Raw genomic sequence first — 13,314 nt, forward strand, 5'->3', positions numbered from 1 at the left:
AGAAGTTAAAGGTCCTTTACAATTTAAAGCTTCATGGCTGCCCACAAAATTTCTCGGTACAAAGTGATCCTTTTTTGTACCACGACAGGATCCGGAAGAACCCAGTGTCGATTTGATACCACCTCAGCTGGCCTCGCAGGATTTCAAGGCAGTTCCAACAACTTTGTTACCCGTGCCGCAAGAGGAAGAATCTATTCCCGAGCAGAATCACGTAGGTTCCTCTGAACCTAGATCGCTACTGGATTCCTACGTTCCCAGTAAATTAATCGCAGCACAAGATTCAGACAGGTAATGCGATTGCTACTTTGTAGAATGACTCGAACGGAGTAGATTTTCCTTTTGGTGTTAATGTTCTTGTTAAACGCTTATTACAGATATCAAGAGAGGCCAATAAAATTGGAAAGTGGCTTTCTTCCATCGAAAGAGAACTTTCTACACAAAAAGCGCAAGACCAATTATTAACGATCGAGAGTCGTTTCCTCATTTGACAATTGACGAACGTCGAGCATGATGGCCAGTAGGGTGCACAGCTCTGTCTAAAAGAAAAATTTCTACGTTCAAGGCAATTGCAGGAGTGAGCGAAGACACGTCGAACGACGATAAAAAGGCGCGAACCCATCTAGTCTTTCATCGAAAATCATCGAGCAATCAGTGGAGAACGTCACAGTTACGCCTAACTTTGTTCTTTGTTTGTTTTTTCGATATCTTTTCTCGCTATCGTCTCACGGGTGTACGTTTTATACGATTTTTTAAAATAAACTCTTACTAAACCACACGTTGTTTTATATATGTATATATACACGAACAGGTACATGTATCTGCAATTTGTAATTGAAATTTCTGTTGTAATTAGTGGAAAGAGAAGTTTATCCTTGGCCTGAATTTCGTTTGTAAATGAAGTACGATAAATTAAGTAAACGAAATCGTTAAACGCCGGTAAATGTTTGTGCGACCAAGAAATAAGCAGAATTTCTGCATACTGGCAACGGTTATTAGCGAGAACCTTTTTAAACGAGGTAAGCGTGAAAATTGACGAGCTTAGAAACGCCTTAAGTATATAATGCTTTCTACACACTTGGCTAAAAGTTTTGATTACGGTGCTAATGTGTCTATGATAAAAACATTATCGACAGCGACACATAAACAAGGCACCGGCGCGTAGTTCTTTCCTCGTACGTGTCGGCGAGCCAAAATGAGAAAGCGGATGCTGCAGGAGAAGAAGCCAATGGTGTAGGCCTTTCAAATCGTTCACTCGTGCAATTAATATCACGTAAAATTGTTCATTTCATTTCTCACGAAGAATCCAACGTTCTTCTCAACCGAACCGTACAATTAACCAAATAAACATCGATTACAACGTACAATTCCTCCGGACGTTCTGTCGTCCGTTAGGAGTAAGTAGCGATAATATGGGAGAAACATTAGAGAGAAGGTTTCTTAATTTTCTAGAAAAATTTGGCAAATCTGGTAATTCGGCTAATTTGCATAATGTCAAAGATTTGGCGCGTCGTAAAGTATCCACGTGGCGTCTGCCGAGGATTAATTATCGCCCGGGCCGGGAATTAGATCGTCGATTCCAGCTTTCGTCGTGTCGAAATATTAGCGATGGCTGAACACACAATCTCAGTAGCGCCGCTACGCTACTGGCGTCTACCCGCACGTATAGACCAAGGAATGCTAGTGTGTTGTAGCGGTGAAACTATAATCGTGGTGTCCCTCTCGCGGTTCAGGCGAAGGCATATAAGGTGGGATGTTGCCGTCTCTGCTTCATCAGTTCCAAATACACAAGAGAAGACCGCTAAGCGCACAGGTGTTAAGGTCGGCCATCGTCATGAGGATTCACGCGATTCAGGTGGTAAGTACGCCAGTTTCTCATTTCAGCCCAGCTTTCTTCCTTAAAATTACACTTTTACACTTGGAAAGTGCGGTCTCTTTCACCGGTTTAATCCTTTCGTCGGATAACGCCGCTTCTTCCATCGGTTCAATTTGCACCGGTGTCATTTTTTATATAAAATAGCAAAGCAGTCGGGGAAATGTAACAGTCACGCTGATAATTTCATTCATGTATGCAGATTATTGCTCGGAGGATAATGTAAGAGTTTCACGTGCACAGACTCGAATTTCTAACCTTATCTCGTTTATGAACGATTACTCCTGTCAGTTCCTCTGAGCAGCGGTGCTACGTACGCGTTCACTCGCGTACACGTTCTTCAATTTATCTCGTCCCGTTTCTCGCGTAACATCTCTCACACAGGTCTCATAGCTGGTTTAATCCCGTTGATTATACACGGTGTGTTATTCGTAATTATCTCGATCGTCGAAGTGAAATAAACGAAGCTGAGAAAAGTGTATTCGTTATTTTTGTCGGTGAACTTTTGTTTTTTCCTCTTCGTCCACTCGTATCGAGTCCAGGCTCCTCTGAATCGGTCATTACGGAGAAAGTGTTTCTTATTTTCTTTCGTCCACGGTCGTCCGCGCAGACCCGGCGAAGTAAGCCGTGTGGCAGATGCTCTTGAGCAAGTCAGTGAAAGTCCTTTAGGGTATTCGAGGAGCAGCGGTCTCTCCGAGCTGTCATAAAATCTGTTCGTTATTAGGTAACGATTTCCTTACCTGCTCGAAAGGATAAACCCTGGTAGAAAACTGTCAGACCCTCCCGTTAGTTCACCAAATAATCGTCGTCCCCTCTTGCGAAACATCGGTTGCCTCAAGTTACAGGGTTATTTCAAGATCGAACAGTTTCTATTGCAGATAATCTACGAGGAGAAAGAGTATAACGTTATACTTTTTTACGCATCTCAAGTAACTTTCATACCCGTCTCCCGCGGAGATTATTAGCCGTAAATTTTGAATAAGATTGAAATTTACACCGATGAGAAGGAATATTTTTTTCACGCGATGCTTTACAATTTCTCCGAGAATCGGCGTGAATTCTTGAAATTCGAGGCGCTTACGTAGGAATATACCTGTAGGCGGTTGTGATCGTCGGAAGAAAGCGGTGAAAATCGCAAGTGCGCGTCACATGAAACTCGTTCTCCTAACTTGCCGATCGGGTGGTTCACTTCAACTCTGTGACCTTGTAGAAATTCGTACTCCTTTCCGCCAAGGTTGGGCATCTGCGTTGAATATAACCGTCGTTCAGGAAAGCACGATTTCCCCTCGATAATTATCGGTTAGCTCGGTATTAAACGACGACGTCCCGGCCGACGAGACCACGTCGAAGAATAAAAGGGAGCGGCACGCGTGCACACTCGGTGATGGAAGGGAGGTGAAAGTGAGATTATCATTATTGTACCATCGAGCTGTAAGATCGATAACCAACCCACCACCGTCTCGTTGTTACGTTGCATCCGTTTAAACGAGCTCTGGCGCTGATTTTTACACGCTCTTCGTCGCTTTCAGATCGCCGCGATTCTTCTCATAATTGGTCTCTGCTCCACGAACACTTCCGGGAAGACTCTCCCCGCTGAAAAGGACGATGCACCGGAAGACGAGGCCGTCTCTGCTTCTTCCCATACAGAGAACGTCGACATTGTCCTTTCGAAGAAGAACGACTCGAAGGAGGAGGATCGGGAGGAGGATAAGCTACCAATCCTGCCGCCGATCATTCTCCTGGACTTCGCTAACGACACGAACGAGGAAAACGTCACCGCCGAGGAAAAATCGAAGCGAACAGTGAACAGTGGTCTTGGTTACGGTCTCGACAAGAATAACATCCAATCGAGAAGGTACAATTATTATTTTCCAGCTGGAAAGTCAGGCACAACTGTGAGCATCGAGGAATCGGTCAGTCCGTTTTTACCTAAAACTATAATAGAAAGGGTGCAACCTAGCAGTCAACAAGGACACTACGGTACACGTCAGAATTCGTTCGATGGAATTGGTCAAAGTGAAAATCCAGGGAACTACCGATACTTAAATGTTCACCAAACGAGGAAATCTGTGTTCGGCGAACGAACGAAGCCGCAACAAGCCGCGGCAAGTTCCAGCTTCGAGTCGTACCAGGACTACCTGACAACGTCGAGACCGCCGGTCAGCTCATTCGCAATTCAAAATTCCGGATACAGGAACAACGGTGTCTCGACTACCACGCAATCACCTTTGGCTTTCAGCGCGACACAACCGGTCAGATACGTAACTCCTAGCCCGGTGAAGTTCCCGAGTCCGCAGACCGACTCGTTTAACTATCCCACGCGGACTTACACAGGCCAGAGACAGAATATTCAATCCAATATCAATTCCCATGGCTTCGCTCCCGTCCCACAAAGTGTCCAGTCCTCCACGCTCGCTCCGTTAAACTACAATACTCATTTCCCTAGCTCAGCCGGCCAGAGATACACCGTGGAGGATGGTATACGGTACGAGAACAAAGTCTTCTGGAAGTATCCGGACGGCAGGGTGTCCGACGTCCCTCCAGCCACTTACGTGGAATATCCGTCGCAATCGGCGGCGGAGGAACTAAAATCCCAGGGCAGTCATTCGATTTATGAAAGCAGCTCCACGGAAAATAGCATTCTCTCCCAGGGACCGGTGCAATTTCCCAGCGTTTCCGAGCCGACCGGACAGGAGCCAAACCCATTCGTCTCTTCGGAGTCGTTGTCGTCGAGTTTGCCGCAGCAACAGGTGTACCGGCTCGGTTATCAGAATTTAGTGACCCAACGGCAGAACGTGAACCTGGCACAGCAACGCAAGCCAAGCAGTAACGCGGTCAATTCCTATTCTTTCTCTTCTTCCCCTTCCTCTTCCTCTTCTTCCTCCTCTTCAGCAGGTAGAACGAGGCCTAATTACGAGTCACGTTATCAGCAGACTACCTCGAGGTACATGGTGAACAGTCCTAATCCCGAGTACACTGATAGTTACACAACAGAACCGACAATCGACAACACCACTACTCTTAATCGTCTCAGAACTTCGTCTAATTATTACAGTCCGAAAACGCAGAATTACCTGGACACGGTACTGGCGGAGGATGAAGGATCGGCGAAGCAGAGCCTGAGCAATAGCGACCTAAGCAGCTACTCCAACCTTCAATACTCGGACCTATTGAATTACAACCCGTCCATTTCGGAGTACATCAGGAACCCCTCGTCCATTCTCAACGTTCGCCCGACTTTCGTGCAGGCCGGGAACTCTTTGATACCGGTCATTATACTCAGAGTGGACGGCGCCTCTCCTATTCAGAGCAAAGCCGCGCAGAACATTAATCTGAAGGCACTGCTCCAGCAGTACCTTATTCAGTACGCTAAGAGCATTCAAGAATTGGCCGAGCCCTCCACTTATAGTCTCGGAGCGGAATCCCTGTCGAAAGGTCCGAGTTCTGGGTCTAGCAAGAGCCCTGTTTTGGATCTGATTCGATTGACGCAGGACGATGCTCGCGAGCCGCCTAGTTACACGCCTAACTCTTACATCGGCAGATCCAGTTACGAAACGAGCAACGTGGAAGATCGAGATTTCGTTAACAATCGTTACGTTCAAGGATCTATCGGCAGGCAGAAGGTGAAGAACGTTCAGATACTGGAGGATCCGAGATACCCGACGTACAAGGCTAAGAATTAGACCATTTAATCTCGGGCACGTTTATTCTGATCCCGCAAGATGATCTGTGCCATTGGAATCGAAGGATCGATTGGTGTACTAGATCGAAGATAGTCACTCGGTATATAGTATTTAATACGGGGTTGTGCAATAATGTTTCGTCGTGAAATGTCGTACCTGGACGAACGCTGATTTTCCACGAAATATGTATGATAATTTCGAAGAGTTGGCGAAACTCGAAGCTGACGATCGCTTTGAAACTGTACCTACGCGATTCACCAAATTTCTCACTTCAAGAAGGTACCTTTATAAGATTAGTTTTTAAGGATCTTGCACGAAGCGATATACCTTGCGCTTTTCTATACATTCCACGTGTAATTAAATAAACTTCGTACTTAAGCAAACGAGCCTTTTACTTCCTCGAAAACTTCGTTTAACGAGACCGTTAATGATCCTAATCACACCGGTATCTTCACGGGCTGCTTAAATAAGCGTACGTTCATTTTCCTTACTTTCAATTCTCCTTTTACCGTTCTCCACGAGTATCTCTATCCGAAGTATCTTCGATAATCGTTCGGAAAATCTTGATACGTGTTATCTAATTAACCCAGGCCGTCTAGAAAATCGAAAGAAACGTGGAAAGAACCCTAACGGTGAATTTCTAACTTTTCTCTCGTTTACACGATTCAACACATCGATACATCGGAAAACGAGCCTTTCTTCAACGTCAACATCAAACATCGATACGGATCTCGAAGCGCAGATCTTCATCAAAGTTCTATCGCGGACAATCTGAAAGAATCTCCTCGCCGCGAAGAAGAGAGAGGAAAAATTCAGCGAACACAAACATGGTTACCACTTGGCAATTAGCATTAATTGTCTGGTAGGTGTAGACGAACAAAGTAAATCCGCGATGGTTGTAGGGCCAGTTAATTCCACGTTTTCACAACGAGATCCAACGATCATATCTTGGCACATCTACAGAGCACGGCAATTAGATACAAGGCATTAAACTGTGGCGATTGCAAGCGCGTTCTTACACACATTGGAACGACTCTGTAGCCGTAGTACTAGCGTCGTCGGCCGTCGTTTCTATCGTGTGAGGCTGGTTGCATCGGGAGGAGTGAGCGCGCTGCGCATAATGCGTGTGTTTCAGAGCGCGTAAAACGCCGCCGGAAAACTACTGACCGTCCGAGGTGAATCTTTTATACTTTGTGCAATAACCAATTACCAGTTTCTTCGTTTCTCGATAGACCGGTACGTCGACGAAAATAGAAAAAGGAGAATAAAATCCGTCGATGTGTCTCGACTTTCTGAATACCTTCAGAATCGCGCGAGTGTGATGAAGTCACCTACAAAGCGAAACGAAGACAATTATCCAGCAGAGAAGAGATTAACAAAGTTATGTATCATTATGGGTAATTGCATTTAATTGCGCGAAATATTTGTAGATTGGAAATTACGATAGGAATAGAAACATGGCGGTGATTCTTCTCTTCTTTTCTCTCTTCCAGAAAATTCGCGTGGTCGAACGATAATGATGGGTGGCGAGCATCCTGCACTCCTTACGGACAACAGTTTCCCAGCGTTGGTCGCGTGTCGCGAATGAAAGTATCCTCCGGCTGGTGGACTATGGGATAATATTTAGAACGATATTTTTCACTTGGCTACCGGAGTGTATAAAGAAAATCGCGTGTCTACTATGTGGCTCAGTTCTCGTGTGGAGGTCCACCTCGCAAGTTCTTACGGATTAATACAGAGATTCTGGACAGAGGATCCGCCGTACGCGATCGATGTGCTCAACGGGAACCTCAGTGACACTCGGTGCTTCTTAATCGTGGTTTTCTGTTCTAGAGGGGAAACGTTGCGCCCCGCGCTCTAGCTAGGAACATGTTCTTTCATCTTGTAAGTACGTGACATTCAATTCTCGACGAAAAGTGCCGATAATGTAATTCCGTGGGAATCGCGACGATTACACAATCGACGTGTTCAAATGTCTACCTATGCGTGAACGAGTGTCGGTATTTTCGAGGATCGAGTTTTCGCGACGGTAGAGTTATGCACGCTTCCACGGGGAAGTAGGCTGATCGGCATTTGAATTGCAATGCAAGATTTCACATTTTTTCCTAATTGTCTGAAGAAATGTTAAAAAATGCTAACAGTCGGACGGAAGCAGAATTCGTATTTATCGGAAAAGAATTCGAGATAGGATGCCGATAAAAGTTTCTAGAGTGTGTCTAAACACATACGGACCAGTCTAATTGGAGCACTTTCTTCCTTCACATTTCGACGTCGCGGTTTTCCCTAATTTATCTCACGGCCAATTAAAGGAAACATCTTACTTTCCTTGTGCCCCACGGAGTATTCAATTTTACATGTCGTTCTATTTCGCTCCGCTGGAAAGTTCACTGGAATTTATCGCTCGCTACGTGGTAAACGTATTTCGTAGCAATTAAGGGCAATTTTATCCCTACCATTAACCGTGATTATTTCCTTTTACATCTCTAATTATCCCGCTGCTACGTGAAACGAAAACATTATCCCATTATCTCTGCTTTGGAGAAAAGTGCTTCCCTCGTTTTCCGCTTTATATTTTATCAAGCACCGTTTTCAGTGACAAATTCACAACTGCACAGCGATACAACGATACTTGAGTTTGTTCGTCGCGAGACAGTGAGAAAGTTCCCGAGGATCTGCTTCTGTGCACATTCAGTCTTAGAATGTCCCAGTATACACAAGCATGCCCAGCGAATTTTACTTTTCCACTCTGCTTTTATTTTCTAGGTCAGCCCCTTGACTGCCACTTATTCCCGTTTAGCTTTGCTATTATCTTAAGTTCGCAATAATCGGCGCGCTTTCTTCTTTCGTCCATCGACGAGCCAGTTCACCAGTGAAACGAGCTCGCATTCACCGCGGGATCGCTTTGAAACGCGTGCGTCTAGACACACTCTTGCTGCTAATTGACTCGGTCTGTCGATGGCTCCAGGGTTGGGGCTGTAAAAATTCTTGCAACGGTAAAACGCGAAGAACATTTGTCTTCGACCGAATTTCGCTCCCTGATCATTAATTCGACCAATTAAACGGAATAACGAAAAGTAGGACGAGTTGAATAATTGAAACGCTTGTGTTTCCCTTTGATCGCTAATAATTTCGTATTCCACGCAGGTCGTTATTTTATCTTTGAGCTGGCCACACGTGATAGGCACCGGAAACGCCGAGCTTCAGGACGAGCTGGCGTTCGATCAGGTTGCCACCGCGTCGGAAAATGTGGCGCAGACGGCGCAGAAATCTGAACGGAAGCAGAAGGAGTTCCGAGACCAGTTGATCACGTCGATAATAGACACCACGGTGCACTATGAGAATTCGAACGGTTTCGTGCCCATGGTGGTGTCTCCGTCACCTAATCTATCGAAACAAGCAGCCTCGACGGTCTTTCCATCGGACTCGAGTAACATTACTCGGACGAATTCTTTGAACGAAGAGGACAATTCGAGCTCGACAGACACGAGACACAAGGAGACAGAGCACGAAGAAGAAAGGGGTAAATTTGAAAACGATCCTGTATACTCGACGGAAGCTAGGATATTTTTGAATTTTCCCAGTCTCGGTACGAATCGTCGATCCTTCGAGTTCCAAACCAATCCGAACGAATTCGAGTTGCTGAAAGTTCGAAATAATACGCCGGTGGTGGCAACTTATCAAGATTTTTACGACGACTCGTCGTCGACTTTCAACGAGAACGAAGACGGGCAGCAATCCTCGTCGAAGCATAAGACCAAAGGAAAGGGGCAAAATATGGAGAATTACATGGGGAATTATGGACTGGTCGTACCTGGAACGAATGGTCAGAACTCGTACAGTTATTACTACTCTCAGGATTCAGCGAAGGACAAAGAAAAGAAGAATCACGAGCAAGAGAAAGTGAACGGCAATTATCATGAGCAAAATCCTCTGAACTACGACGGTCACGGGCAGACAAGGCAGAACGAGCCAACTGCGTCGTCCTTTCCAAGGACGAACCAGGAGGTCAATATCCACTCTTACGATACCATGGCTTCTTCTTCGCAAGTCACACAAAATAATAGGTTCTCCAGGCCTGTCGTGGTAGCCGAGTCCAATTACAACTTCGATCAGCCGAGACTCGCCGGCTCGGGCAACGATAATTTCCAAACATCGAGGATCCTCGACTCTGTCAGCTCGGAAATATCGAATCTTTACACGATGGACAACAGGAACGGCAGATTTCGAAGTGACGAGGACTCCAGGGACGTGTCCGACGACGGAGATTACGTGGAATACACGGAGAGACCCAGAAGACTGCAGAAAGGCAGGAGAAGACCTAGCGACAGCTCGAAGAGGCTTCCCAAGGAGCATCGAGGGTCCTTGGACGACAGTAGAGAGAACGAAAGTCAGGGTAAAAGGTACCATTCGTCGAGATCGAAATCACACCGTCAGAGAGTGAGAGGAAACTCTTGGGTGGACGAGGATCGGCGTCAGGACGACAGCTACGAAGACACACGGTACGACGGTAGACAGGGTTCGAAGTTTAAACCGAGCAGCAGTTGGAATCAGGTATCTCCTAACCTGGAAATTTCACACTCGAGCGGTATCGAAATCGGTCAGCTCGAGAAACCCAAGCTCATCGTTCCGGTTAAAGTGAACCTGGTGCCGGTAGCTAACTTCGATCACGCAACAGCGATTGGCAGTAGTCAAGGTTTCGACATGTCCAATGCAGTTTTGCGTAACATCGTTTCAGCGACACCAGTCAGCACGGTTAGCACACCGACACCCATGGTGAGCACCGCGGAGAATATAATCGGTCACGATGCGAAAATAAGGGTATCTACGCCTATCCCAGACATCATCGTCGGTCAAAACAGCTTTCACAATCCCATGCAGGCGTTTCTTCCTCAGATAAACGATCAGAACAAGTTTGCCGCGAATTTTAAGCCCCAGTACGCGTCCAGCACGGTGTCGCCAATTTACGCAGTCACTCCGAACTTGAATCCGAGTCTCCAGAGCATACCGATACAGGATGTTCAAGAAACAGCTACGTCTAGGGCTACTTACGTGAACGGTCCCCATCAGGTGTCTACCAACCATATACCACAGCTGATCGTCCCTCAGCCAACTCTTCAATCTATTCCAACACTGGTGCAGACGCCTATTACCAGCCCGGATTATATTCAGGTCAATCCTCACGGGATGCACGGCCAAAATCCCATTAGTCATGGCAGCCTGCAGTTCCAGCCACTTCCAACGATGCCAACGATCACACCTACGCCTCAGACTATACCCGTTACGAAGATCAGCCTGATGACGTCCGAGTCTCAGAACAAGAAGACCATGCTTCCTGGTGCCAGTACGAATTTCTTGGCCTCAGCAAGTTTCGCTGTCGGTCAGAACGATCAGAGGCAGACTATAAATGGTAACTCTTATTATTTGCAGAACTCGAACTCTCAGCAAATTGTTAAGCCACAGCTGCAAGGTGGCCTCTATCAGCAGATCTTGAAGAACGTCAACGTAGCCCCGAAGACGAAAACTTATATCCAGACGACTCATTTGCTACCGGCAGTGTTACAGCCAATGCCAACATTGACGACTATATCTGCTAGCACTCCTCAAGTGATTCCTGAACAGCAAACGATTCAAGGAACTAATCTCGTGCTTCAGCCACGAGACCAAGGCCAGTACCTGAAGATACAGGACACGGGATACGACAATAGCGTGGCAACGCTGAGGAACATCAAAATGCCTTCGTTCTCGTACGAAACGGTCGATAGCATTGGCAGTCAAACTAACAGTAACATTAACGCGGTAAACGCGTCGCCAGGTGTTTCAGGAATCATCGAGAATGCCCATTTGCCACACGTTGGCACGAGGAACGTGGAAATTGTCAATCCGAATATCAAACCCAGCCCGGTGGATACCATAATAGATTCCTACGGGACGATGCACTATCCCACTGCGGTTTTAACGACGTCGATTCCTATGTTCACCACAACCAGCTTCGTCACTGCCAGGCCAGCCCTATTATCCACGACCACGGAATCCACGAATATGCAAAACCTGGTGAATTCTTTGACAGAGATCGGCTCGAAGAACAATCAGCCCGGCGGTGATCTGAAAGCGTATCACTCCCTGGAAAGACCCGTGTTCAATCCGATCAATTTCGTCCCTAATATGGACGTCCTGAAGAATCAGAACGCTCTCAACGGTAAATTGCACGCGAACGAACCTCTGCAACAGAACTTGAACCTGGTCCCACTGATACCAGGTGGTAACTTCTTCAAGCCTTCCTTCTCAGCGCAAAGCGAACTACTGGCCAAACCAAAATTGACGTCAGACCTGGAGAACTACGCAGAGCAAATGTTCAAGGAATCTCTGAAGACGATCTACAATTCTCAGAAGTGGAACAACGACAGAAAGCCAGGGAACAATCGTCAGAATATGTCTGACACGATGGACATTGCCAAGTTGAAGAACGAACTGCAGAGATTGAAGGCCTCGCTGTCTGATTACAAGAGGAACAACGATCAAATAGAGGGACATCACAGTGAAACGAAAGTGAAGACAGCTGAGCTACCTAGCAAGAAACCGGACGAATTGTTGGCTGCGTTGGAACAGATGCTGAAGAATCACCCCTCGGAATCTTTGCATAATTTCCAGGGAAACGGTAAACCGCAAAGACACCGTAGACCTCACGATCTAGAGAAACACAAACCAGGATCTAACAACGATCCTAGGGACACGAAGTATATCAGAGAATTCCTGACACCACCGCAACCAAATTCACATCGCTCGAAAGGTCACTACCACGACAAACCAGGAAAGAAGAGACCTGGACCATCGAGATACAACAACCATAATCATTATCACGGGCCAAGATCACATCCTAGAAACAATATGTCACCTAAATCGGGCGGTATCGAAAGTTCTGCGTCGAACATCGATCCAATTCACGCAGACGGTTTCTCTCATTACGACAATAAGCACGATTCGAGGCAATTCAGAAAAGGCTCCAGGTTCGATCACTCGTCGAGGGATAGAAATAATTTTCCTAAGGTATCTAAACAGCACAAGGGAGTAGACAGTAAAGAGAACGTTTACAATCATCCTAAGATGCACAATTTGTACGGTTTACTGTTGAAGAACAAGCAACTACCTAATGGAGGAGGAGCACCGAACTACTTTCAAGACAGGGATCAATTGAAGCAGTTCTTCGAGACTGAGAAGCAACGATTGCAACAGCAATTCTACGACGACACGTTGAGGGATTACATTTATAAGATGTCCGATGGCATGTCGCATTCTAATTTAGGGCACACTGATACGCGGCGATCTTTGGCGGAAAAGAGAACGGTTTGAGTTGGAAGAGATCGGTGAATGATATATTTTAATCGTACAATGCGGACAATTGGGAAAATCGAAATATCTAAAAAATTGCCCAATCGCGTGTTTCTTTTCTTCTTTAAACGACGGTAAAAAAAAGTATAAATTGTTGGAAAAATTGCAGGGGGTGCATTGTAAGGATAAAATTTGTTAATAACAAGTAGACTTTAAGCAATTGTGTTTCATCGATTGATCATCATTTATTCTCTGTCATTCGATTCATTGTCAAATAGAGGCTGCCACCTGATTGTCAATTAGGTTAGACCCAATTAAACGCCATTTTGCGTAAAAATGGAGGAACGTTCAAAAAAATCGAGACTGAGGGAAACGTTTTAATCGTATGTTTTTAAGGTGCTAGCGTTTGTTGTACATACATACACATATATATTA

At 45.8% G+C, this 13,314-nt stretch overlaps 3 protein-coding genes across 3 annotated transcripts in view; all 3 read left to right on the top strand.

Moving 5' to 3' along the window:
- Positions 1 to 462, top strand: part of LOC108580246 — a 3,987-nt gene extending 3,525 nt beyond the window's left edge. The window contains exons 6-7 of the mRNA XM_017943957.1: positions 89 to 288; positions 375 to 462. Of these exons, the coding sequence (XP_017799446.1) occupies positions 89 to 288; positions 375 to 462 (288 nt within the window). The remainder of the gene's footprint in view (positions 1 to 88; positions 289 to 374) is intronic.
- A 1,288-nt stretch (positions 463 to 1,750) lies between these two features.
- Positions 1,751 to 5,553, top strand: LOC108580247. The gene is made up of 2 exons (XM_017943958.1): positions 1,751 to 1,855; positions 3,400 to 5,553. Exons 1-2 carry the CDS (start codon positions 1,751 to 1,753, stop codon positions 5,551 to 5,553), a joined length of 2,259 nt encoding a protein of 752 aa, XP_017799447.1.
- A 1,869-nt stretch (positions 5,554 to 7,422) lies between these two features.
- LOC108580248 lies at positions 7,423 to 12,900 on the top strand. Its single transcript, XM_017943959.1, has 3 exons — positions 7,423 to 7,437; positions 8,698 to 10,305; positions 10,342 to 12,900. Exons 1-3 carry the CDS (start codon positions 7,423 to 7,425, stop codon positions 12,898 to 12,900), a joined length of 4,182 nt encoding a protein of 1,393 aa, XP_017799448.1.
- The last annotated feature ends 414 nt before the right edge of the window (positions 12,901 to 13,314 follow it).

The sequence above is a fragment of the Habropoda laboriosa genome, unplaced genomic scaffold (genome assembly GCF_001263275.1).
Source record: "Habropoda laboriosa isolate 0110345459 unplaced genomic scaffold, ASM126327v1 scaffold9, whole genome shotgun sequence".
Classification (NCBI taxonomy): Eukaryota; Metazoa; Arthropoda; class Insecta; order Hymenoptera; family Apidae; genus Habropoda; species Habropoda laboriosa.